Below are 26,218 nucleotides of genomic sequence, written 5' to 3' on the forward strand. Positions count from 1 at the left end.
ATTTAGTTCATCAAAAAACTTCATGAAGTATATTTTAGTTTTGATGATAATGTTGGGAAAGAAAGTTTTTGGCTTTCTAATACTCCATCTGATACAAAAAAATGGATGAGAGAATCTTCCAAAGAAAGGAAGGAAGATTCTCTCATCCATTTTTTTGTATCAGATGGAGTAGTAGAAAGCCAAAAACTTTCTTTCCCAAAAATTAATCACTCCTAAAAATATAACCCTTTCAAATCAAATGATAATGTTGTCCTGAAGAATACAATACCAATTTGTTGGTGATACATATAAAGTTCAATGAAATTAAAAATGAGAACAGTTTTTAAAGATTAAACAATTTTACAAATATCATTTCTTATATTCCTGTTTGCGATTAACGAAAAAAGCTTTTTAACCATGCATAAAAATTGCACGTGGATGACTATCAAGTTATAATATCACTTGCACAAAAGCTGCACAGGCACTATGGATTGTATATAATTACTATACATTCCCATGTTTAAAAGAAATAAAATTGAGCATAATGTTCAGTTGAGAAATTACAAACCTCTTGATCACAGATTTTTCAATTCAAAGTTCAGCAAACCTCGTTGATAGTCTTAGAGTGTCATAATTATTTGAATAGTTTCAATTGCATGCTTATGAAAGGTTCACTTTCAATAATCGCGACTGCAAGTGTCTTTGAATGCAAACTATATTAACATAACGTAATGAACACATCAGAACAAAAATACTGCTTTCGATAAGCGTTTCGCTAACCAAGTAGACTCACCAGGAGATGACAACAACAAAATCTTTAGACTTTGAATTTTTACATGTATCTGGTCCAACCATTACCTTTGATAATAGAGGTCATCAAATGAATGTAATCAGAAGAGGGTATTACTTATTGTGTTATTATTGAACTTTACTGCCTATTCTCCTATATTTATAACTACCTGTTATGATACCTAATATGTATCTCTTATTATTACCAACAATAGAATATACTTTTGAAAAGTAATGAAATGTGAAACATTTACAAATTTGCTTGGAATAGAATTGCTTCCAATTTGATAACTATTTTCAAGGCTTACCTGTTTGAAATGGAAGCAAGAGAAGAGTTAGATTACGTTCCACGGACTTGACGTATTTGCCATTTTCAACACAGAGGATTTTGTGTCAACTATCATTCATATAAAGTCGGGAGTACCTCAAGAGTCTCATTATGCACCTCTTTTGTTCAACATCTTTGTTAATGAGATTACTAAATCTTTTTAAAATTCAAACATTTTAATGTTCACGGATGATATTGAAATTTTCAGACCAATGGAATCATTAGACAATGTTACTCTGTTACAACATGATTCAAATAGCTTGGATAAGTGATGTATCGAAAACAATTTACACATAAACATCCACTAACACGTGTCACTTCAATGAAGGGGTTATCTTTGACTTGCATTTGCGATTCGTAGATCATATTGCTGTCGATACATCAATGCTACTGGGCTTTATATTACAAAATTGCAAAGTATCATGAATCAATTCAGCGAGAACAGTGTATCTTGCCCTAATAGTCTCCCGCTTAGAATATGGCTCGATTATTTGGTAACCATTTTATACAAATCACTGTGTCACATTGGAAAGAGTACAACATAAATTCCTGAGATTCTGTGCCTATAAAATGAAAATACACATTGACAATCATGATTGTACAATTCCTTTGAACATTCTTTACCTAGACTTGTTGATCAGAAGAAGAGAGAATCCTGACCTTATACTTGTATACAAATTAATTAAAGGCCTTATTATATGCCGGGAACTTCTCTGCAGGTTACACTTATACGTGCCAAAGAAAACTTTCAGAAATAATGATCTGTTCAACGTTTCCTTCCATCATACGAACTATGGAATGCATTCTCCTATTGATTGTTAACTTAGAATGTTCAATGAAAAAAGCTGAACCTAGAGATCACTGGTATAGGGCTGTAAAAATTTAAATGTCTTCTGAGAGGAACTTGAAGATTAATTAATTATACACCAAATTCTTGATGTATTCACGCATCACTTATATGTATCGTTTATATTATTCTCGTCATTCATCTCTGTATTTTGAATTGTATAATTTATAATTCTGTTTCTCTTAGTGCTTTTGCCCTGAGTCTTTTCTATGATTTTTAAATTGCATATGAATATTTATTTTATTTGATGCTTGTACTATTATTAAACGGGTGATTCCGTGCAATATAAAAAGTTCACATATTAAATTGAAAATGATGTACTAATGAGAGTTTAGAGTTAGATGGGTTTAAGAAGAATACTAGTACTTTCAGTTATATCTCTGATAGCTCCCCCCAATGCTCCCAATAAAATAGTCTGACTATATTTTTTGTTCATAGACTGGTCACGTTTCCCCTTGAGCTAACAAGTATATGATATAGAGAAAACAGTTATTAAGGAAATAGCTCAAAGTAACCGTCATCTTCAAACATAGTAGATACATTAATTAGGAAATTGGGGGCTTCATAAATCTTCCATTTGAACCAAAATGCACCTATGGATTGATCTCAATTTCCGAGAAATTGAAGATTCAAATGGCTTTCAAAACTACTCATATACTTCAAAAAGTGATGGGTAACCTGAAAGATAGGACATCTTCAACATATTCGGTTCCATAGACTAGACAAGTCTAGTGTCGCTGAGCACAAAATAAGTAAGGATTCTTTGAAAATATTGCAACCAGTACATAACAATAGGCCTTCGAAAGTTTAGAAATGGAAAAATTTAGAATGAAATTTATGAACAAGGACAGAGATCACATTCCGAACAGCTGGTTTTTCACTCTATTACAAAATAATTACAGATAGAAACTAGGTAAATATTAGGTATAATTGGTAGTCATTAAAATAGTGATAAGAAGTTATATAAGATAACTGAGAATTCATTATAATACCCTCATTATCAAAGGTAATAGTGCGACCAGATGCACATTGAAGATTTGAGTTAGTTGTAAAATTTGTTTGTAATCAATCGTCTGTTAATTATACTATTTTGGTTAGCAAAACATGCATCGAAAGACAGAGTGTAGTGTTCTCAATGAATCAATTTGCACCTTTATATTCATACACCAAACTTTTTGAGAAAATTGCTGCACTGGGAGTGTCCATACACCACACATACTTTTTCTTTAAGAATCCCTTAGAGTAAAAGAAAGCACACACAATAACGAACCCTGTTCTTTGTTGATATAGGTAATTTGTGTATGAGTAACCTAATTTATCGATTTTTATCCTCATAGTAGAAAATAAAGTGAAAAGTAAAAGTTTGGTGTATGAATTATCGATTAGTTAATACAGCACACGAAACAGAATAAGTACTATTCAGAAGTACTTGACTACTGTAATTCTGACCACAATTTTGTCAATAAGAATGTTCTGTTCTTTTGACAATAACGTTTCTTTCTTTCTAAGTTTTGACGACCCTCTGTAGTGTGAAAAGAGATAAAGTTTCCTCACAGATTTGAGAAAGCAATCAGAGGTAGTTACCGTAAACGTCATCCAAAGGAAGTAAATATTTATTTGAAAATCATATATTTTCTGTCTTCAAATATATGTTACATATAAAATGTGTAGAAATAATTATGACAATTAAAATGAATAAATAAGGCTCGTCATTTGAATAGTATAAGATGCTAGTCCATACCATCATCTTTAGTATTCAAATCTACTCACAGTAGGATTGTAACTTCTTTCTTACATTCACAATAAAATAGGATATTCCATGTTGGACAAAACAGTTCAAAATACTTTAACCCTCTTCGAAAGCCCCATCTAGTTTCTCAATGACTAATATGTCGCTGGGCGTTGAGTATTTTTTAAATAAATAACTTCTCGATAATTTCTTATTCAGCATCTTTTTGTTTTCCACAATGAAAATAAAAATTACAATTGTGGTAGCCAAATTTGACTAGATTCTACCACAGTAATCATCAAATAATTTTAGAGATGCTTAAATAACCCTCGATCTCGATATCTTTTACAACCAAATAGGGCTCTGACGGATAATTTCGTAGAAAATAATTTAAATAACAAAAATTCATCGAAATGTAAATAAAATTTAAAAAAAATTAGACTAGTAAAATTGAGTCATCTTATGTGCATAATCTGTAGGAACAATATTCTTGAATAATGTCAGTCAATAAATAATTTTACTCTAATCAAAAATTAAATTTATGTTGATATATGAGAGGAATTGGAGAGTACATATTCATTAAAAAAAAGACTGAAACTGAAGAACTTTGCCATTTCACCGAAAAGAAAATGTAGGGTATCGTAATTCTGATTTTCTGAAAAGGGATCAATTGAACTAATAATATACGGAAGCAGAGAAATGTCATAAATTTTTATTTATTTTTTTTATTACATCGACAGTCAAAATTTTGATGTCGTAAAATATTGATTTTAAACTTGAAAATGTTTCTTTTATCTCATTACTTTATTATTGGCACAACTTTTACTTTTGATTGTTCAATTCGTCATTATTTTCTTCACTCTTAAACTTGAAAAATTGATGTTAAACTCGAAATTGAGTCTTGAAATTAAAAATTTTTACTTTAGTCTTGAAATTTGACTTTGAATTGATAAATTGGATTTGAATCTGTGAATAAATGATACAATGTCGGATTTAAAAAAAAAAGAAAATATGTGACACTCCTGCGCTTGTGTACTAATACACATTTGGGAAGATTTCAGCAGATTACACTAAAGAGAAACGACCACCACCGAAAATATCCATATTACTTACTTCCAACACATTATGCACTTAAGCTAACCGAAAAATATTGCTTGTATACTTCTCCATGCCTAAAATACGACACCTAACTCCAGATTTTACAATAAAATACACCGCATCTATACATCATAGTTACGTTACTAGCGGGGTTATGACAAGAAATCCTTCTCGATTTCCGCCAGCGTAGGCCTTTGCCTCGTCCTTCTAGCTTGCAAAGGAACAGTGGGGTCCTGATGTTGCCCGGGTACAGGCAAGTCTATGAGCGTAGTCGGAGAAAACCTAACCCTACTCACGCTACTGTTGCTCTCCTTCGCCGAAACGTACGAACTGTCATCGCTAGTGAGGCTATCAGGTGGGGTGGGGTTGGTGGGCGTGTTGCCCCCAGAATGCCCCTGGGTCGACTGGTAGTTGCTCCTCTTCAAGCTGGATCGAAGCTTGGTGTATCCAGAGGTTTCCAAAGTGGTCGGTCTCTCGAAGTTGGAGTCGTGAGAGTTTTGACGAGAGTAAGTAGAGTTGTTGTAGTCGTACTCATAGGGCGGCCTTCTGGGCAGGTAGTGCGATGAAGTGTACTCGTCCTCCAAGCGGAAGCTGGGGTTCACGTTGGAACCGCTGGTTGTGGTTGAGCTAGCATTGGAAACGTTTGAAGGCGTCCGCTTGTGGGTGTTCAGGGGCAGTCTCTGAGGCGTCCTAGATCCGCTATGGCTGCTAATACTACTAGGGTTGTCGTAAGCGTAGTCGGTTCCGTACCCATACAGTGTAGTCGAACCGCTGTACTCTGAGCTATAGCAATAATAAAAACAATTCATTTGTTTGAAATATACAATATATTATGATGATAATATCCGGTATACAAAATTTAAATAAACATACTTATTTTCACTAAAATATAATTTGCATTATAGCTCCTTTTATATGAGTGTACTTTTTTCGTAGACAGTTCCTACTTTTATTTCCACAATCAAGTAGTTCATACGGGTCATTGTTATATCCAGGTAAGTTGTATTCAGGGTGTAACTGAATAAGTGTAAAACATTTAAGGAGGTGATTCCTCATTGAAAAAAAGATAGGATCTTTCATATAAACTTCATTGGAGCATCTCTTGTTGAGATACAGCCCCTTACAGGGGTACATAAAATTTGTATAACAATTTTTTTCACAAGCACTGAAAAAGTTACAATATTGAAATTAACCTGACGTTTTGTACTACCAAAAAGAGGTGGAAGACGCAACCCCTAAAATTTATTTCCAATGTAACTTTTTGTCTTATTATTTGTTCACCATTTAAAAATTAATTTCCAAAAAAGAAGAAGAATTTCCAAAAAAGAAAAAGTCACTCCCAAAATAGCCTTTTTTATATAGGTCCGAAACTATATAACAAACTACCACTTCAAATTAAAAAAATATATAAACTCAGTTCCTTTAAACACCAAATAAAACAATTGATTAATGAAAATAAAATATACCTATAAATGAAAATAAAATGAAAACATAAAATGGAAAAAAACTTGGAAAAAAAAATGATAACAATTTAACAAAATATTAAAAAAAATTAAAAAGCGCTCCTCAAGTTAACTCATTTCTACTCAATATATATATATATATATATATATATATATATATATATATATATATATATATATATATATATATATATATGTATATATATATATATATATATATATATATATATATATATATATATATATATATATATATATATATATATATATATATATATGTATATATATATATATATATTGTTTTCCTTGTTTTCCTTGTACAGAGATATGCACTACAAGCATTTATGCTTAGGTAACCTCTGTACAGGATTATATTATATTATATTACTATATTATCTGTAACAATCTGTAAAAAATGACAATTATGGAATGGATGAATAAAGTTTGATTTGATTTGATTTGAATAGCTTGTTTCATTCTAAACAAAAAATGTCTCTTGGGTTTTTTGCCCAAAATAAACCAGTTCGCAGCAAAAAATTATTTTACGAACAACTACAGAGATACATCGTCATAAATGCGAACTGGATTTATTGTTATTTTGTAGTTAGTATCTGCATTAAACGATTAAAGGGTATTAAACAAAACTAATTTATTAATAACAAAACACACAACATGTAGAAATCATAGTAAATGTTCAATATGTCTACCTTCAGACATTACGCATGCGTCTAGACGTCGGCGCATTGAGCCACGTATTCGCTCAAATATTCCCTACACTCATTAAGTCCTCTACATCGCGAACAGGAGTACGATAAAACAAATGCTGTAAATGGCTCCAAATAGAGAAATCGAGAGGATTGGGATCCGGGGATCGAGCGGGCCAGTTCTGTGGTCCTCCTCGACCTATCCACCGATTTGCATATGTTTCAGTTAAATGCTGACGTGCTACTTGACTAAAATGGGCGAGGGTCCCATCATGCATAAAAAACATATCCCTTCTGACGCCCAAAGGAACTTCCTCCAGCAGTACTGGATGCACTTCTCTTAAAAATTGAACGTATGCCTCACCATTTAATCGAGGAGGTAGAAAATAAGGCCCAATTAAATCATCCCCAATAACTCCAAGCCACACGTTAAAAGAAAACCGTTCTTGATGGTTACTTTCGACAATAGCGTGAGGGTTTTCATCAGCCCATATGTGGTAATTATGAAAATTAATAATCTTGTCCCGAGAAAAACTACATTCTTCTGTGAATTCTATCGTCTAAAGAAAGTCACAATTTCTTATAATCATTTCCAGCATCCAATTGCAAAATTCAAGACGGTTCGGAAAGTCTCGCGGTAACAGTGCCTGTACTCGTTGCAGATGGTAAGGGTATAAGAGTTGTTCCTTTAAAATTCGAAATACCGTCATATGATCAACATTTAGCTGGGAAGAAATCTTTCTAGTACTGGTAGTAGTTTGTTCTTCAATCAAATTGAGCACTGCTTCCTCAAGCTGTGGTGTTCGTACTTCTCGATGGCGACCACAATCCTGCGTTCTTTTGTCGAATGAACCATATTCTCGTAATCGTTGATGAAATCGAGCAAATATTCTATGTGAAGGATGCTGTCGTTGAGGATACATTTCAGCATATCTTCTAGAAGCTTCTAACCCATTCCCCTGCGACAGACCGTAAACGTATTAGTATTAATTCACTTTCGAAAATTCACAAACTGACAGCGTCATACCAATTTAATTGTCACTATCGCTAATAGCGACCTACTAGATAGATTAGTTTCGTATTTTCGCATTTATGACAATGTATCTCTGTAGTTGTTCGTCATATTCAGTAGTAATTTTTGTGCCTTTTTGTTTCAGTAATAAAACATAAGGGCTCTTAAAAGTCAGACCTTGACCTTCAAGTAAATTTCAAATTCCCACGATCAAGTTCAAGTCCAAGGTCATCATCGAATAACAAGAAAAATCGTGAATCCTTGATACTTTGGTTTTTTCCTGCCCCTCCACATTTTCAAGTAATTCAGCTGTATTGGAATTTTTGGACCACTTTGTATATGAGTATGTGGTTATACCACATAGTGGTATATATCCTGAATTTCATAAATCAATGCATATATGTTGGTAATAAAATGAATACACTGGTGTACATGCTTAAGAACCTACGTACTGTCCTAGATGAGGAACACCGTATTTTGTGGTACAAAAATGAATGAATACAAATTAGGATGTAATTCTCCCAATATCGTAGGGCCACAGTTCTTCAATAAGTTACCGCATCCTCTATCTTGAATGTTTTTAAAAATAGATTGAAAGATATGCTTGTAAATAAGTGAATTACTGTGGATTATTTTTTGTCTGAAACTGACAGATGAAAATAATTTATATTCATCCATTTCATAGTGTATTTTTATTTGGTAAAATGATTTTTGTGTATCCTACCAATCCAATACAATATATGTTGTCAAGTGGATAATAAAATGTTATTATATTATTATTATTTAATATATATAAGTTATTTACTTACAAACAAGCGGTTGATCTGCTTCGTAAGTTTCAAATTCATTCACCATTCAATATACATGTACTATAATTTACTGACGAATAAATTATTGTTATTATTATTACCTCGGATACACCCCAGGGTCAGGATACTGGCTGTAGACGTACCCTGGGTCCGGCCTGAGACATCCCACGCAAGGTCCAGAATCGATCTGACACCGGTGGTAATCACCAGGAATGTAAATCGTCGCGCTTCTTTCGTAGGGCACGTACAGTTCGGAACCGTCATTACTGGTTGAGCTGGATTTCCTCCTGGGTGACGGATTGGGGGGGTGATGTTGAGGGGAGTCGGTGAACCGCAGAGGTTTCATTTCTTCATTTTGTACGTTGAGTAGTTGCGACCCCGTCAGCATGGGGCGACAATGTTTGGTCGGGCCGTGGTATGTGTTGTGATTATAACCTGACGTTGTGGAATACTCGTAGTCTTGATTTTCTACGGGACGCCAAGCTGGCAGTTCATTTACTTCTAATCTGGAACAGGACCGAGTTAGTTTATTAGAGGATACTTCGAGGACATTCTTATCCATGCTGAACACACAGTATAAAATTGCTTACCTAACCAGACTGTTTTAGACTCGGTTCTATTTTCTTTGTCAAACGAAATCTAAATACCACTATAAAAACATTTCTTAATATGAAAAACCAATACCAAGGTGTATTGAGAAAGTGCATCATCGGATTAAATGTAAAGGAATATTTAAAATATGAGGGATTCTTAGGGCTGGTTTAGACATACTAGTCTTTGTCACAATTCTAGTCTTTGTCTCAATGCCTTAAGAATTTTCAAGACACTTTTTCTTCAATCACCATAAACCATCAGCTATCAACCCATATTTGTAGACCATTCAATTAGATCAAACTTTGTTTGTAGAGCAGTTCAAGATCTTCAGATCCGGGTTTTCCTGCAGCTTAAGCCCGTTATTGACGTTGAAATTCCGGAACTTTCAAGGTCAACATTTCAGGACTAAAATCGACCACTTATATTGTCGTCAGATTATTATCTCTAATTATAAATACTTTGACTGGTAACACTGTATGTCACTAGTTCTAATTCTTAGGATTAAAAGTAAACTGTATAAATTGTACGAAGAGATTAAAATGGAGGCAAAGTCTGAAACAAGGACTATGATGTGTAAATAAGACTATATCTATCTGCAAAAGAAATGCTGTTACAAGTATTACACATAAAGATATATCATAGACAAAATTTTAATAAAAAATCTCATAGCTTTTTGGATAGTACATTTTCCAAACTATCGAAATACAAATTCTCAGTATTTCAATGACCACTTTTTCTTGATGAGTTTACTGTGCCTTGAGTTATGATTACATTCAATAATCAGTTTGGAGGTCTGGATTGTGATAATTCAGACTGAGTACTAGTAGACCATATACATTTGTCAAATGTTGTGCTGGATAGGTTATTAAGGTTAATAGAGACAGATCAGACACTCTGTCAATAAGGAGAGCTATAATATTGCCGATTGGTACTAGGCAGTAGTAAATAATTTACACTTACAGAAATTTGAATTTCTCAAATGTCGTGATGACATAAAAAACACAATATTGTATGCTTACTCGTACACCATTGAAGTTTCGATTTCATCGCAAAGAGAAAATTCAACTACAATGCTCAGTACACGTATAACCGTATAAATCGACTAATGCAATTTTCTTGACATACCACAGTCATTCAAACCTGTAGAGTAATATTTTGTTCCATTCCCGGGTTTATTAGTATCGATGTATACTTCAATATTTTGAAAATATATTTAGAATTTTCCTACCTATTTGGTTGCAGTCTTGGGTGTAAAGGCGAAACATTAGATAACCTAACGTCATATCCAGAGGCAACGCCTGCTAACATGGCAGCTATATTATACAATACTAATTCCACTATGCTGAACTTTGGTTTCATTCGTTGTCCTGAAACACAAAATAAAAATTCCCAAATCCAAAAGAAGGAATAGAAACATGTGTGTAATAATCTACCCACTAAGCACAATTATTTGCAAGGCTCGATTTCACTAGTTCAGACTTTCGTTGTCTACTATATAAAATGATTTGAAATCCCTGAAACAACTAAAAAAGAAGAATTGAAAATGAATAGCTGAAAATAACAATTATATTAAGCAAAATAAACCTGAAATGAGATAATAGTGAAATAAAATACAAGTAAAAATAGAACAATTGAATAAATAAAAAATAAAGAAATGAAAAAAGAAAATAAAATGAAAAGTGGGGAGATTCCAAGTCACGTTAGTTCACGACGTTTCGATTGTTAGTATCTACAATCGTCTTCGGGTGATGACTGGACTGATTCCTCCGAGAGATGACTATTCATAGGTCGTTCGAGTACTTTCACTTATCCCCGCTTTCCATTTTCCGCTTCACTGGTTCCGTGATGATGATAGGTTTCCTTATGTTGCGTATTTCTACGCTGGCTTGGCTGAATACATTGTTGGACAACATGTATGCGGCTTCCTTGAATTTTCTCCTAAGCCAATGTTCCTCTCTGTGCAAGATCTCAGTTTGGGACCACTCGATGTTGTGTTGATGGGTCTAAACATGGTCTGCTATTCCTGATTTGCTGGTTTCCCCTCGCTGTGTGTGTTTCTTGTGCTCGGCAATGCGAACATTCAATGGCCTCTTAGTTTCACCAATATAGGATTTTCCGCACCAACAGGGTATCCGGTAAACGCAATTCTTGGAATCGCAGTACGCGTTTGGTGGCCTGGTTTTCGTGAGGCTGCTACGGATAGTGTTACCGGATCTGAAGCAGGTTCTGATGTTGTACTTGGAACCAATTCTTCTTATCCTCTCCGATAATCCTCTGATGTAGGGAAGTGCAAGCACTGGTTGTGACGGCTTCTCTTCCTTGCGAGGCTCCTGCTGTCTTTTAGCCAAAGTCTTTTCTACCATCGCTTTGGAGTAGCCATTCCGTTGAAGATCATTTTTGATGTCTAGTTCCTTCTCGAGACCTTCCTTCATATTACAGAGCCCAAAAGCACGGTCTAATAGAGTCTTGATGATTCTTCTTTAAGTCGATTGATGGTGGTTGGATTCGAGGTTCAGATACTGTCCCGTACGAGTGGGTTTTCGGTATACAGATGTTTCCCACTTAGTGTTGGTCCTCTTCACCAAAACGTCTAAGAATGGCAATTCGTTGTAGATTTCCTTCTCCATTGTGAAATTGATGGAAGGTCTCACGCTGTTGATGTGTTTCAGGAAGGCGTCTAGTTCAGTATTCCCATGGTTCCAAATTATGAAGGTGTCGTCAACATATCTCAACCAGACTCGAGGTTTCTTGTTTCGGAGGAATCAGTCCAGTCATCACCTGAAGACGATTGTAGATACTAACAATCGAAACATCGTGAACTAATGTGACTTGGAATCTCTCCACTTTTTATTTTCATTTCTTTATTTTTTATTTATTCAATTGTTCTATTTTTACTTGTATTTCATTTCACTATTATCTCATTTCAGGTTTATTTTGCTTAATATAATTGTTATTTTCAGGTATTCATTTTCAATTCTTCTTTTTTAGTTGTTTCAGGGATTTCAAATCATCCATATTGATAAATTTTAAACACCTTGTACAACAACATCTGAAGACATCTGAATCCAATTGATCAGACTCATCTATATGTCACCAACTTCATCTTGAAGAAATACCCTGTATATGCAGTTCAAATTGTAGAATTTTAATATTTGATTAGGTGACTATGTATGGTTCTGAGAAGAAAACTCTTAATTTATACGGCTTCACTTGTTAATTTTCTTAATAAAAACAAATCATTCTTGTTTCTTTGCTATATTTTCTATTTAAATCTCTTTTCCACTGCAGAGCAACTAGGGGGAAGATATCTTCACCATTACTTTCCAGCTTGTCTTTTCAGGACCTTTGAGTAGTTCAACTTAGTTCCACTGATGACACTTGTACATGTACATCTAGAACCCTGTATATTTTTCTAGACGATTTGGTAGAATATATGTTCAACGATGTAGCACAAAAGACCATTTCCATTCAAAATTGAAATCTAATCTAATCTAATACGAATGATAAGCCTGAAAAGTCGAAAATTGTGGCGAGCTAAGGATTGACGAGGTCTTACATGTCAACGGCCGATCCTTATGATGTCATCTGTGAAAATATTGTCAAACAACAATGTTGTGGGAAACAAAAGACGATTTTTAGAAATGAAAATTTGGGGATTGAAACTTGTCACCAACTGACCTTCTTTTTATTATATTTTTCAAATGATAACTTGCGTTATGTAGTCGAAAAAAAAAGTTATATTTTAACAAAGACCTAGAAAACTATAAAGGATTCTATTTGAATTACTTGACTCGGGTTTTTCCTGGTTGAACCAAAATAGGTTTTCAACGGTTTTTTCGTCAAAAATATCGTTTCAAATTTCAAAATTCTAAGCCCAGAAAGACCTAAATGGAGGCGTGTGTCATGATTTTGTTGTCACCCAGTATGATGTGAATTATCTTCTACCATTGAATTAAAACAAAACAAACTACCTCAGGTTTCAGATAGTGAAAAATCAGATTCAATGTGCTTAGTATTTATCCCAAATTTTTTCAACTACATGTGAATACCTAATTTTATTTAATTCTGCTCAAATATTTTCCCACGAAGAGAAGAACAAGAGACTTGTATGTCACAATGTTCATTCACTGCTTGTGTCAAAAAAATTTCACTTTAATTCGCTCTAGTTTACCCCTGCGGGAAAAATTTTCTAACTACATGGTTACCATGGTTCAGAATATTATTCGGATAATGGATAAAATTGAGATTTTGATATAGGACTAAAATCACTTCACTTACCATCTGCACTATACAATGTTGGTATCGGCACATTAGGTCTAATCGTTCCAGGAATGGGATATTCGGGTCCCCAATCTTCAGGCGGTGAATAATCTGTTGGTGCAAATATAAACTTCTAGCTTTTACTTTCCTTTGTGAATATGATCGCAATCTAGCTACTGAACACAAAAGTTGCAGTTCTACAGTAAACGCATAAGTACATTCTTCGACTGGATCATAACACAGCAACTAAATATTTTCAGAAAAAATTAATATTTCCTTATGTTAGAAGGAACTCAAAATGGACTGAAATTTTTGAAAGATTTTCTCAAATATCTGTCTAATCACTTTACTTACGTATCTGCACAAACTGTAAATCAAAACTGTCCATATTACTAGAATGTTTTACTTGCTTAGTTACAGGCTAGTAAACAACCGAGAACAAGTAGAACTTTCACAGATAATCAGTGATTGCATAGCAAAACATTTCTTGTTTTGCAGACACGAACTTGATATTATAAAATATTTTTGGTATATTTCCTTTCCAAACTAGAATTTTCTGAAGCATGAATATAATCATGATAGATTTAAAATCATTGTTAGTAATGAAATATTAGAGAAAATCATGAGGAAACGGAAAATATTCAATAGGATTCTAAAACTGTGCAACACGAAAGGACTAAGTTCATTTGGCATTCCATTTCAATCAATAAATACAACCTCACAGCATTTTTGAATTTGATAATTATCTTGACTCCTCTCATTTATATACCAAGTATGCACTTAAACTAGTCTGATTTTGATAGCCCAGTGGGAATGGGAGGTGCCAGTAAAAACATGACGAAACTTTAAAAATACGTAATTGATGATCTTGCATTGTTAGAAGGTATTCGTAGACTGTTCAAAAATTAAGATGGATGTTCAAATTTTGCGGTCTACGTACATTCAATTAGTATTTTTTTCATTTTATGTTGGTACACTTGTGAGGCATAAAATTTTGCAGTGTTTTGCGTGTTCAGCGATTTCCTGCCATCGAAAAAATGGAATCAAGTGCTTAAAAAGACTTGAAATATTGACAGTGGCATACGGTAATTGTACTCCCGAGTCAGAAAAATGTTTACAAGTGGTACAAGCTTTTCAGAGAAGATCGAGAAGTGAATGAGGACGCTCGGTCTGGACGCCCCAACACAAGAACCGATGAAAATGTTGAGAAAGTGAAAAAAATTGTTATGGAGAATAAACGAATTCCTATTAGAGAAGTGCTGAGGATGTTGGCATACCGGTTGGTTCATGCCATGCAATTTTTGTCGTAAATTCTGAGCATGAAACATGTGGCAGCGAAGTTCATTCCAAAATTCTTGAATTTTGACCAAAATCGTCAGAAATTGTTGAATGCAGGTCAAAAGCAATTCAAATTGGCTTAAAATGGTCATAACTGATGACGAATCATGGGTATATGGTTATGACATTGAAACCAAAGTTCAATCGTCCCAGTAGAAGAGCCTAGGAGAGCCAAAAACAAAAAAAAGCACGCCAAATTTGATCAAATGACAAGGTTTCGCTCAGTTTTCTTTGATTACCGTGGCATACTGCGTCTGGAGTTCTTACCACATGGTCGTACAGTCAATAAGGAATATTATTTCGAAGAAGAAGCAAGAAGCAATCCTAAGAAAAACGTATTCATTGCTTGTTTGTGATTTTTTTGACAAAAACAATACCATAATCATGCCTCAGCCACCGTATTCACCAGAATTGCCCCCTGCGACTTTTTCCTGTTCCCAAGATTAAAGGGACCCTTGGAAGGATGGAGGAAATAAAAACCAAATTGCTGAGAGAGCTCAAGGATTTACAAAAAAGTGCACATGAACTACTTTGAAGGAGACAAAATAGAGATTGATGAATAAACAAATGTTTTTTGAGAAAAAAGAAAATTCACCGCATTTTTCATCAAGTGATTGGGTCAAGAAAAAAAAATGTGGGAATTGGACTACATCATTGATGAAACCATTGAAATAATATGGAAGAGGCAACCGAGTTGAATACCACCTTCCGGTTTCAATTATGTAACTCATTTATGTATTCTTAAAAAATTTGGACACATTATTAAAATACAGCTGAACAACTCTCTTTCCAAATCTGATATAAAAATTATATTTTTTCACAAATCTTTTCAACCATTTTCCAAAGACAGGCTTGTGACTGAACGTTTGCAGACCCATAAAAACATGTGAATTCACAGTTAAGCTACCTACGTCTAGACAAATATACCCGTTCTCAACAAAAAATAGGTGGGAATGGAGAGAAATCACGCGAATCATCCTGTAAGGATTTTGAATACAAGTTGAACTTTTATTATTGCCGGCATTTAAAAATGAACTAGAGACTAACTGAAGATCAAATAAAAGTAATTTATAATAAACATGACACAAAAAATTTGTATATATTTTATAAGTATATTATATAATTTCAGACTGTTTAGATTCGGAACTGATGCAAATTTTAGTGTTTTTTTTTTTGTAGAAATGATGAAATCGCCAACATTCGTTATATCAAATAAACCTTGAAGAGCCTACATTGCAAAAAAACCAATAATGAAAAAATCAGTTTGTCACTTCACAGTGTTAGTACTTGAATTATAGGAATAAAAAAATGTAGTCTCAGGTCTACTTCCAGCTTCATGGCACATTCACTTAGAAGAAAAAAAGTATTTACAATTTTTTTCGAGAAGACTTGTTAAAAATAGAAATCAATGTTCAACAAATTAAATGAAAAATGTTAATGTGCAAATCAGTAAGAGGCAAATAAAAGCGTTCACGCAAAGAAATATTAATTTTGATTAGAAACAAACGGTGCGGAAACCCAGAAGGACATGCGTGTGAAAATAAAATAACAGCAATTTAAAAACATCTTAGCAATGTTTATTAAAAATCAGATTACATTAAAAATAGACCATCACCAATAAAGACAACTTTTTTGAATATATTCCGAACTTGGAACACATTACAAATTAAAAACCAAAATGCAAAAGCAGGAAAGAAAGAAATGTTTGTTTTTTCATTCAAGCTATACTATAGCCTGTTGAAATCCAAGAGCTATGGAATATATTCAAATTAAAACTACATAAATAAACTGGCATAAAAATCTAAGTCTCCTAACTACAAATAAAATAATTACACAATCAAAATCTACTCAAAGATTCAGGATAAAATGAAACAATATCAATATTCCTAAGACATGCTACTGTGCTTAAAACTAAAAAAAAAAAACTTAAATATTTGGGGAAGTTCAATTGACTTACATATTATGTTGGGGATATCCTGAGATATACCTTTATAAAAATTTGTAATTAATACATGGGAATGTATACCTCATTTTTTGTAAAATGTTCATAGAGGGAAATTAAAGTTACCTATAGGATATTTTTAATAGTCATCCTAAGAAAAATTTCAATGGGAAATTTCGAAGAAAATGACATACCAACCTATTTATCCTGTGCGATATATTCCAGTCAATACTTATCACAATATATATAAAAAAATAGGCAAGTAATTATGTCTTAAATTGTTTTGAAGTTTCATTTTTTCTCTTAGTTCCTAATGTGTGCCCTTCTTGCACTCATATTTATGACCACTCTACCAAATTGACAGTGAAATTGTGAGAACTTTTACAACGGTTAATACGACTATCAAATTTTTTTTTGTGAAAAGGTCAATTTTATTTTATGAAAAAATTACCATATACATGTTCTACATTTTGAATCCCTCCACAAAATCATAAAGCCTGGTGAATAGTACCATATGGGAGATTATCATTTGGGAGTCCTGCTGACAAGTGAGACATGTTAAGAAAACAATAGTTTCATAATGAAATTGATGCTTCCCAAATAGTTTCCAGAATTTTTCTGTTAGATTAATCACCATTACGGTTTCATTACATTTATTTCATGAAATCATGTCTGACTTGTTTTCTACTGGAAACTGTTAGAAATTATTTGCAAATTAAATAGTTAGATGAAATATGCAGAACATCAAGATGTGAATGAAGTTTAAGGAATAAGATGTTTTGAATACTATACTATTTGGTTTTCATTAATCAGATTTCAATTATACCAATATAATAAACACTGCATTTTTTTAAATAATTCTTTTGTATCCCGAAAGACCTGAAAAACCAGTTTCAATCAAACTGTTAACTCATTTAATAATTTAAAATACAGCAGATCACGATTTAAAAACTTGAAAAGGTTGCTTTTATTGAACCCTAGGTTTAAACGTTTTTATCTGGCTGCAAGCAGTCTGTGAATTGAGGGACATATTAGTGTCTTAAGGAGTACCTCAAGTAACACTTTGTTCGAAGACTGTATCGAGAAGCGATACACACATAATGGAAAATAAATATTTTGGAATAAAATTTCGAAATATTCATCTCTCCGAACTACCTACACCGTAGGTTTTTTTAAGTGCCTGCCGGAAAGTGACTACTTCCCGGCTAATACCACGTTAGATATTGAATTATATCCCGACAGACAGACAAGTACCAGACCAGACCTTTTACCAAGTGGTAAAGGGGGAGATATATCATAGACCAACAGCTGATGACAAATTTGTAATTTGCAGCAGGTATTTTGAATACTTTGAAATGAAAAAAAACATCCTTGAAAATCAATAGCCTGGGGAGATATTTTGCGATTATTTTGTTATTGTATTATTGTAACTCGCTAGAAGAATTTTTCAATAAATGTCTTCAATTTCCGTTTCAAAATATGCATAGTATGTAATTAATTACCAAATGTGTTCACGTATACTTGTTTAGATTAGATTAGTTGATATTGATGACTGAATTTTTTCTTATTTACATTTGCACTCCTCGATTAGATACTCTAGAGATCTATACTGTCTGTTGTGACAATATATTTTTAAGATGACGTGTTGAAAAATTATATACTCCTTCATCATCAGTTCTTAGGCTTTGGAGAAATTATTTTAAACTCCTATTAATAAAGAAGGATTATTACTTATTGCAAATTTATTACGAATATACTAGCTTTGTGATGAAACAGATATAACCTACAAAACAATCCAGCCGGCAATATATTATAGTATGTGAACCACATGAATAAAGTTGTGAAAGAGTGTGATTTGCATGTGATTTTTCACAGGTAAAGTATTATTGTTTGTTCGATTTTAACTCTCAACCATAATGAACTTAAGTCAACTTCAATTGTATGTTGGACGTCAAGTATTTTTAAAACCGCTCAGTGAGAAGATGTCCAATAATCAAGAGGTGTTTTTTGCAAACTTTTAACCCCCCCTTGATATGTGGTAAGGTTTTAGACAACCCCCTTCCCCATTCAAAATGACATGTATTTTTTTGATTTAAGTATCTTGAAACGTTTGGAATATTTCCTTAAATACAAGTACAATCTAATTTGATTTTGGAAAATAAGTATATCACGTGATTAATGGACGATTCCTAACAAAATAATTTAAAATAGCCGCAATGGGTATCTCAGACTTTCGGTTTCATTGTCAGTAACATGAATATAGTTTTCAAAATACCTTTTTCAAACTCGTCATCATTTTTCAGTTCGTCAATAAGAAATCAAATCATCACATTCGATTAATATATAAGTCTGTCTAACAAAATGAAACTTCAAAACGATCAAACCCCCGCCGGGGAAAGAAATAATACTAAAACTGACTCAGTCTATATAATTTAAAACTTTTTTTATGCCTCGAGAGTATTTGTAGGCAAGCAGTCGTCAAACTATGGTGCCGCAATCGTCTAGCAACCGGTCGGTATCGTCACCTTCCCCGCAATTCCCTAAATCCACCGAATTGCTCACCCCACGCGCTATCACGAAACTATTAGTGCTGAAGACGGTATCGTAATGCGACTCCGAAATGTTGCCGATAGATCTACTCAAACGCTTGTGGCGACCCAGCCCCTTGTCTTTCGGGATTAGAGAAGCGTTATTTGTGGGAAAACTATTGTTACGAGGCGTAGTACTCCCAAACCTTTTCCGATCAGAGGCAGTCAAAGCGGATACTTTGTTTAGGAACAACTGTAGCCCAGAACTTTTGTTACTATCAGTAGGAGACGTGTTACCTATTTCGTGCGCCTGTCTGTTCGGGACGATCCTCGGTTTGTCCAGGTTAGGCGCGCTTTTCGACCAGATGGCACTCCGGTTAGCGGCAGGCCGAAGCATTATCTGGCCCCGCTCTCTCTGGTGGCAGGTGCTCGGACCCCAAGTTTTTCCCTTGACTCCATCGGCTGGTACTGAAACGAATAACGTGGTCTGCCGAAATGGTCATGGTTGCACATGAGCCCGATTGTCTGATGAGCCGTATGTGTGTCTTTGAGAATAGCGATCGACAGAGGTGTATGTCTTTTGTATGAAAAGTGAGGTACGTCACATTAATTTTTTGATGTCTAAATTCTACTCTGTCTAAATTTTTTAATGAAGTTCTATCAAGTCTCTTAAGAAAGGAAATTAATAACTTTGCTGAAAGCCTAAATATTCTGGATCTGGAGTAGATTAGTAACTTGGCTCTTCAAATACCCTTTAACAATCCACAATAATGAATTCCTTACCAAAACCATTTACAAGCCCTCTTAAGGACCTTCATAATCTATGAGATAATGGTCATTGAGATAAACTATATGGATGCATAGAGTACACAAAAGGCATCTCTCTGGGATACTTCAAAAACCAACAAATCATGAAAGACTACATATGAATTTCTCAAACGCCAAAGGAAAATTGTGCGCTACATTTACAAAACAGTCTCGCTTCATGAAGTACAAATATATAACGATTATCCAGAATTTATTTCATAAGCAGCGAAATGTTATCTTCATGGCAAGTCAATAAAGATAATCATTATCTAAATTTCCTAGAAAAAATATCTGGGTTTTCCGTTATTTTTTACTGTCTGCAACAAATTTATCTAAAGTTCTTTCACTGTGCAAGTAGACCAAAGATTGCACTTTTAATTTAAAGTCTGTGAAAACAATTGAAAATAAATTCAAGATATTATTTCACAGGTTTATCTGTTTTCGTCATACCTGAGATCAAACAGTAGCGCCTCATCACATCACCACCTGGCTCGATTTGTAGGCATAAAAATGTAGAGAGGAATGAAAGACATTTCTACATATAGTCTGGTTCACATGTACTCGATTTAGCTCTTTTTGGTGACATTTTCCAGCCCTGTCCAAAAATTACGACCAAAGTGTCATTCGATTCGTATTTTTGCCTAGAAAGTTTAAGGGAAGGTCCGAAAACGCGCCGATAAAAATTACAAAAGTTATAAACAATTAAGTAAAAAAAAGGGGCTTTAGTTTTTTCTTAATATCTCGGAAAATTTTCAAAATTTTGGAAATTTGAAAAAAGATTTGAAAAGATCAATGAATTTGCGTAAAAACAGTCCCGACTCCCAAAACTGTATCTCGATTATTTATAATTTTTACAGAGCCCTGAAAATAGAGCCAAAAGCGGGTAGTCTGGCTTCCGCGCGCGTTTCGTCACTCTGACATAAAAACAAAAGAAAATATTTAAACATATTAAATGTAAATATTAAGGAATGAAAAAATTCATGGAATGTTAGGATACATCAATAAACAATAATCCGCTATCAAAAAATTTTTATCCCAATTTTAACGTTAATTATAAATTTGTTAATTAATAACTTTTTCTGAATTGAAAGTTGATATAAAAATAATTATTAAACCTGGCATTTTTTTCCTTTGGCGGAGTTATCCTTAATAGGCAAAAAAAATAGATTACCGTTGCCAAAATAGAAAAAAATTGTTATTTTCTATTTTTTTATTAACAATTGAAAATTATTATTTTATAAAAAATACATTACAATTTTTTTTAAACTTGTTATTGTTTTAATGTCTCATGGCTAAAAAAATAATTAATATATTTTTTTGATTCTTCACAGCTATTATTAATAAATTTATTGTAAACAAATACATTGTTTATAAGCAATTCGAAAATTATTTTGCATTATGTTAATGGAAAAAATTCATGATTTTCAGAAAAAAAATGGTTTCTTAAAAAAATTTCTTTGTTGCTAAAAAATGCGTTTGTTAATTAACAATCGTTTTTTGCAACTAAATATTAAAATTAAGGAACCGTTTTTGTTTTAATCATAAATTCTACTGTTCTTTAAGGTTTTGGAAACACTTTTTTTTGTTCTTTTTTTAATTGTTCATTTGAAAAAAATTGTTATAAACATTTTTTTTCAATACTTTGTTCTATAATAAAAGTAACTATGTGTTTTTTTTAATTTATTCTATTTTTTATAAAACTTTTAATATTGTATATCACTTACAAGTGAAATTCATGATTATCCAATACTTAGCAATACCTACTGATCTATATGTTTCTCGTACACATTATTTGCAATCTATGAACTCAACTTTTCATCGTGGTTTGCTAGAATTTAATAAGCTTCCAATAAAGGCCAAGCTGTCTTGTCCGGTGAGAAAATTCAAGGATGCTTTGATTGAATATATAAAATCAAAATGCTAAATATTAACAGTTTGTAACAGTGTTAGCACTTTAAATTATTACTGTATGACATCTACTACATACTTATAGCAAATATTTGTTTGTTTCATTTATTTATTTGCTTTTTGTTGTTAGATGTATATTTATTTATGTTTGTGTTTATTATGGTTACCAAGAAAAATCTCTGTTTATACTGAGTTCTATTTCATTTTATAATTCATAATTTAAGAATGGTTTTGAAACAATATTAGGTTTTCTATTCCAATAAACAATTTCAATTCAATTTTATTCCAAGAGAATAAAATTTCATAATTACTAGAAATAAAATCAAGAACAGTACTTTAGACCTGAACCTCGGTATTATGCTTATTTTCAAGGTCATCAACAACTTTGAATGATGACATTTTGAATAACCCTCGTATGTTCTTTATCTTTATTCGTACAGCAGGGCACCACATAAAACACATGTAATTCAAGTTACCAACATTAAGAGAAAATAAACGTATTTGATCGATCAATCGATCGTATATGGATATATTTGTTATTTGAAATATGTCAAGGGGGGGAAAAATACAAGTACGATCGTGAAACTATACTTTGAGGACCCAAATTTTCAAGCAAAAGACATACACCTCATTCCATTTTGCGCTCGGGTATACGTTGAATAAGTCACCGGGGGATACTCAACATCCGTAATTATTCGAAAAATAAAGTTATTTAACGATCAAAAACTAAAAAAATAGTGTAAGAAGCAAAGTTCCCAAACTAATCAAAATCGGGAAAAACACTTACACAAAATCTTCTAATGTAAGCAAAAATTCTAAAAAACACACAACTGTGACATGCTCATAAAGACATGCTCGAAATAATGCTAAATGACACTTGACAAGTTCCTTCGAATGGCTCAAGAGAGATGTTACTTTTGCGAGCTACGGGATGTATGAACAACAATAAGAAGAAATTCATTCTTGTGTCAAAACATTATTGAAAGTTTGCTGAAATTGAATTGTTTGATTTATTTTCATAATCACAATACATTTTGTTACAAAATATGGGATATTTTTTATGTAATGATAATATGATTACTAATAATCTCATCAGAAATACTTGGCTTGCCAGGGATTGGTGTTTGGATTGTCATTTATATATTACTTGTGGTTTGAATTTTTTGTTGATATCATAGATGGCGTCTTGGAAAGGGAAGTCATCATCGCCACTATGGATATTTATTTACAATTGATGGCCAACGCAAAACCTGGTCGTTGTGGGCTTATCAAGACTTTTCTCCCGTCTTTTTAAGACACCCATCTAACAATTCCATTAACTTTACTAGTTTACTAATACAGAGTTTACAGAGGAGATGGATGTCGAGTGTATGACTCCAACTGACCTCACTGTAAATTTAGTTCAGGAGCGAGTCTACAGAGGAGATGGATGTCGAGTTCACAACTCCAATGGACCTCCCTGTAAATTCAGTTCAGGAGCGAGAGCTGCGGCGTACCCAGAATCTGTCTCAGGTGGGGGAACTAACCCCCCATGAGCAGGTTAGCAAACGTTTGCGCTCAAGTGAGGTCTCACCAAAACCAGAGGCAAAAAACAAACTAATCCGCTTCATTAAGAAGCTGGGTTTGTTTGGCCGAGTGACAATAGGTGTGAGCCACAATAAACCCTTGCGGGTTGCGGTGGAGGGTCGAATAGACCCACTCACTTTGGACCTAACCTTACTAATAAAGATTCTCATATTCCTCTGGACATAATTTGGGTTGTTCATCAATTAATCACCTCCTTTGATCCAGGTCCTCACATTATCAAAAGACATGGATGAGCTTTCTCTGTACAGCACTGCTGGAGTAGTTCTTCTGCTCTCTTCATTTTCTGATCTGGTTCCATACTAATAATTTTTGTAACCACACAGCTAATTCAAAACCCATATATGGAGTTGATGATCCGTCTCCAACACATGCATCAGCTTTTTTGTTACTTGAGAGTCCCGAGTCCCTCAGATCTTCAGAGTGAAGGTCATGAGGTATCTGGTTGTTTTCTTTTTCTGCTATTTCGGAGCTGCCTGACTTGTCCATTTCTTTCAAGTCTTTTTTATAAAACCCATTCCAACAATCTGGTTCAGTTTGCTTTATATACCAGTATTTTGGTCAGGTGTACTATCAATGGACATTGTCCTGTAAGTAGTCAGTTTTTCTGTTTTTTTTTGGAGAAAACAAATGTATGTCTAATTCAAAATATTTCATGATAATGAAATTTATTTTCAATGAACTCAGTTAATTTTTTCAGAATGCAGTAAATAAATGCCAAAAACCTAATTTTGTTTTGAAAATGTTCACAACATTAATAAGTATACTTCGAGAGATTCACTCTTACCCAGCAAATACGAAATTTCTTCTTTAAATACCCTCAAAAAAGCTTCTGATCACTTCCTCCAAGGTGACAACCTAACCTAAAATACTGCTAAAACTAAAAAAAGTTCTTTTCAAGCCCAAGAGGAATTAGACAGAGCATTTTTCATTTAATTTATGTAGCTCACAAAAGTCCATCGATAACCAGCATGAAGGATTAAAAGAAATTAACAACTTACGTGCGATGGCTCTTAGCCTAGGAATAGCCGGTGACCCGGGAGGACTATTCGGCGATATGATGCCGCCAATACCTTTGTGGTCTAGAGTGTGTAGCACAGTTATCGTATGCCGAAAGTCCGAAGGGGAGCTGATATTCGAAACGGGGTCCTTCTTCAGTATCTTCAACCTGGACATCTTGAATTTTCCTGAAAGGAACAAAAAATCAATCGATTCACAATTTCTCAGATAACAATCGGCATGGATATCCTGTGGATATCCATTTCATGTTCAATTCAGGTCAGACTATCTTTGGACATGACATGTCCCTCAGTGTACTAGGAAGGGATATTCATCAGTGGATAATACTATGGACATACAAGGTATGTCATAAAATTTATACAGGGTGTAACTAAATAAGTGTAAAACATTTAAGGAGGTGATTCCTCATCGGAAAAAAGATAGGATCTTTCATATAAAGAAATTTCATTGGAGCATCCCTTGTTAAATACAGCCCCTTAAAGGGGGTACATAAAATTTGTATAACAATTTTTTTCACAAGCACTAAAAAAGTTACAATATTGAAATTAACCTGACGTTTTGTACTACCAGAAAGACACTTAGCCAGAAATTTATTTGGTTTACCCCATGGTTGTAAGGGGTGGAAAACGCAACCCTTAAAATATATTTCCAATGTAACTTTTTGTCTTATCATTTGTTTACCATTTAAAAATTTATTTCCGATAGCCTGTTTCATTCTAAACAAAAAATGTCTCCTGGGTTTTTTCCCAAAATAAACCAGTTCGCAGCAAAAAATTATTTTACGAACAACTACAGAGATACATTGTCATAAATGCGAAAATACGAAACTAATCTATCTAGTAGGTCGCTATTAGCGATAGTGACAATTAAATTGGTATGACGCTGTCAGTTTGTGAATTTTCGAAATTGAATTATAACTAATTGTGTGTTGTTGTTCTGTTCTTAATTTGTTACTTTAATAATTCACTTGTTATTAAACTGGCATACACAAATGAGGAAATGGCTGATATGCATTACGTTTACGGTCTGTCCCAGGGGAAAGGGTTAGAAGCTTCTAAAAGATATGCTGAAATGTATCCTCAACGGCAACATCCTGCATATAGAATATTTGCTCAACTTCATCAACGATTACGAGAATATGGTTCATTCGACAAAAGAACGCAGGATTGTGGTCGCCATCGAGAAGTACGAACAACACAGCTCGAGGAAGCAGTACTTAATTTGATTGAAACAACCTACTACCAGTACTAGAAAGATTGCTTTCCAGCTAAATGTTGATCATATAACGGTATTTCGAATTTTAAAGGAACAACTCTTATACCCTTACCATCTGCAACGAGTACAGGCACTGTTACCGCGAGACTTTCCGAACCGTCTTGAATTTTGCAATTGGATGCTGGAAATGATTAAAAGCATTTGTGACTTCCTAAAGATGATAGAATTCACAGACGAATGTAGTTTTTCTCGGCACAAGATTAT

The 26,218-nt window shown here is 33.5% G+C and overlaps 1 protein-coding gene across 1 annotated transcript in view; it reads right to left on the reverse strand.

Annotated features, from left to right (window-relative positions):
* Nucleotides 1-530: 530 nt before the first annotated feature.
* LOC111511519 (mitogen-activated protein kinase kinase kinase 11) overlaps nucleotides 531-26,218 on the reverse strand; it is a 92,770-nt gene continuing 67,082 nt past the window's right edge. The window contains exons 7-12 of the mRNA XM_074181448.1: nucleotides 24,721-24,906; nucleotides 19,718-19,888; nucleotides 13,631-13,723; nucleotides 10,581-10,719; nucleotides 8,860-9,264; nucleotides 531-5,553 (exon numbers count right to left, since the gene is read on the reverse strand). Of these exons, the coding sequence (XP_074037549.1) occupies nucleotides 4,923-5,553; nucleotides 8,860-9,264; nucleotides 10,581-10,719; nucleotides 13,631-13,723; nucleotides 19,718-19,888; nucleotides 24,721-24,906 (1,625 nt within the window). The 3' untranslated portion in view covers nucleotides 531-4,922. The remainder of the gene's footprint in view (nucleotides 5,554-8,859; nucleotides 9,265-10,580; nucleotides 10,720-13,630; nucleotides 13,724-19,717; nucleotides 19,889-24,720; nucleotides 24,907-26,218) is intronic.

The sequence above is a fragment of the Leptinotarsa decemlineata genome, unplaced genomic scaffold (genome assembly GCF_025532065.1).
Source record: "Leptinotarsa decemlineata unplaced genomic scaffold, Ldec_3_MD MMD2_tig00026314_RagTag_RagTag, whole genome shotgun sequence".
Taxonomy (NCBI): Eukaryota; Metazoa; Arthropoda; class Insecta; order Coleoptera; family Chrysomelidae; genus Leptinotarsa; species Leptinotarsa decemlineata.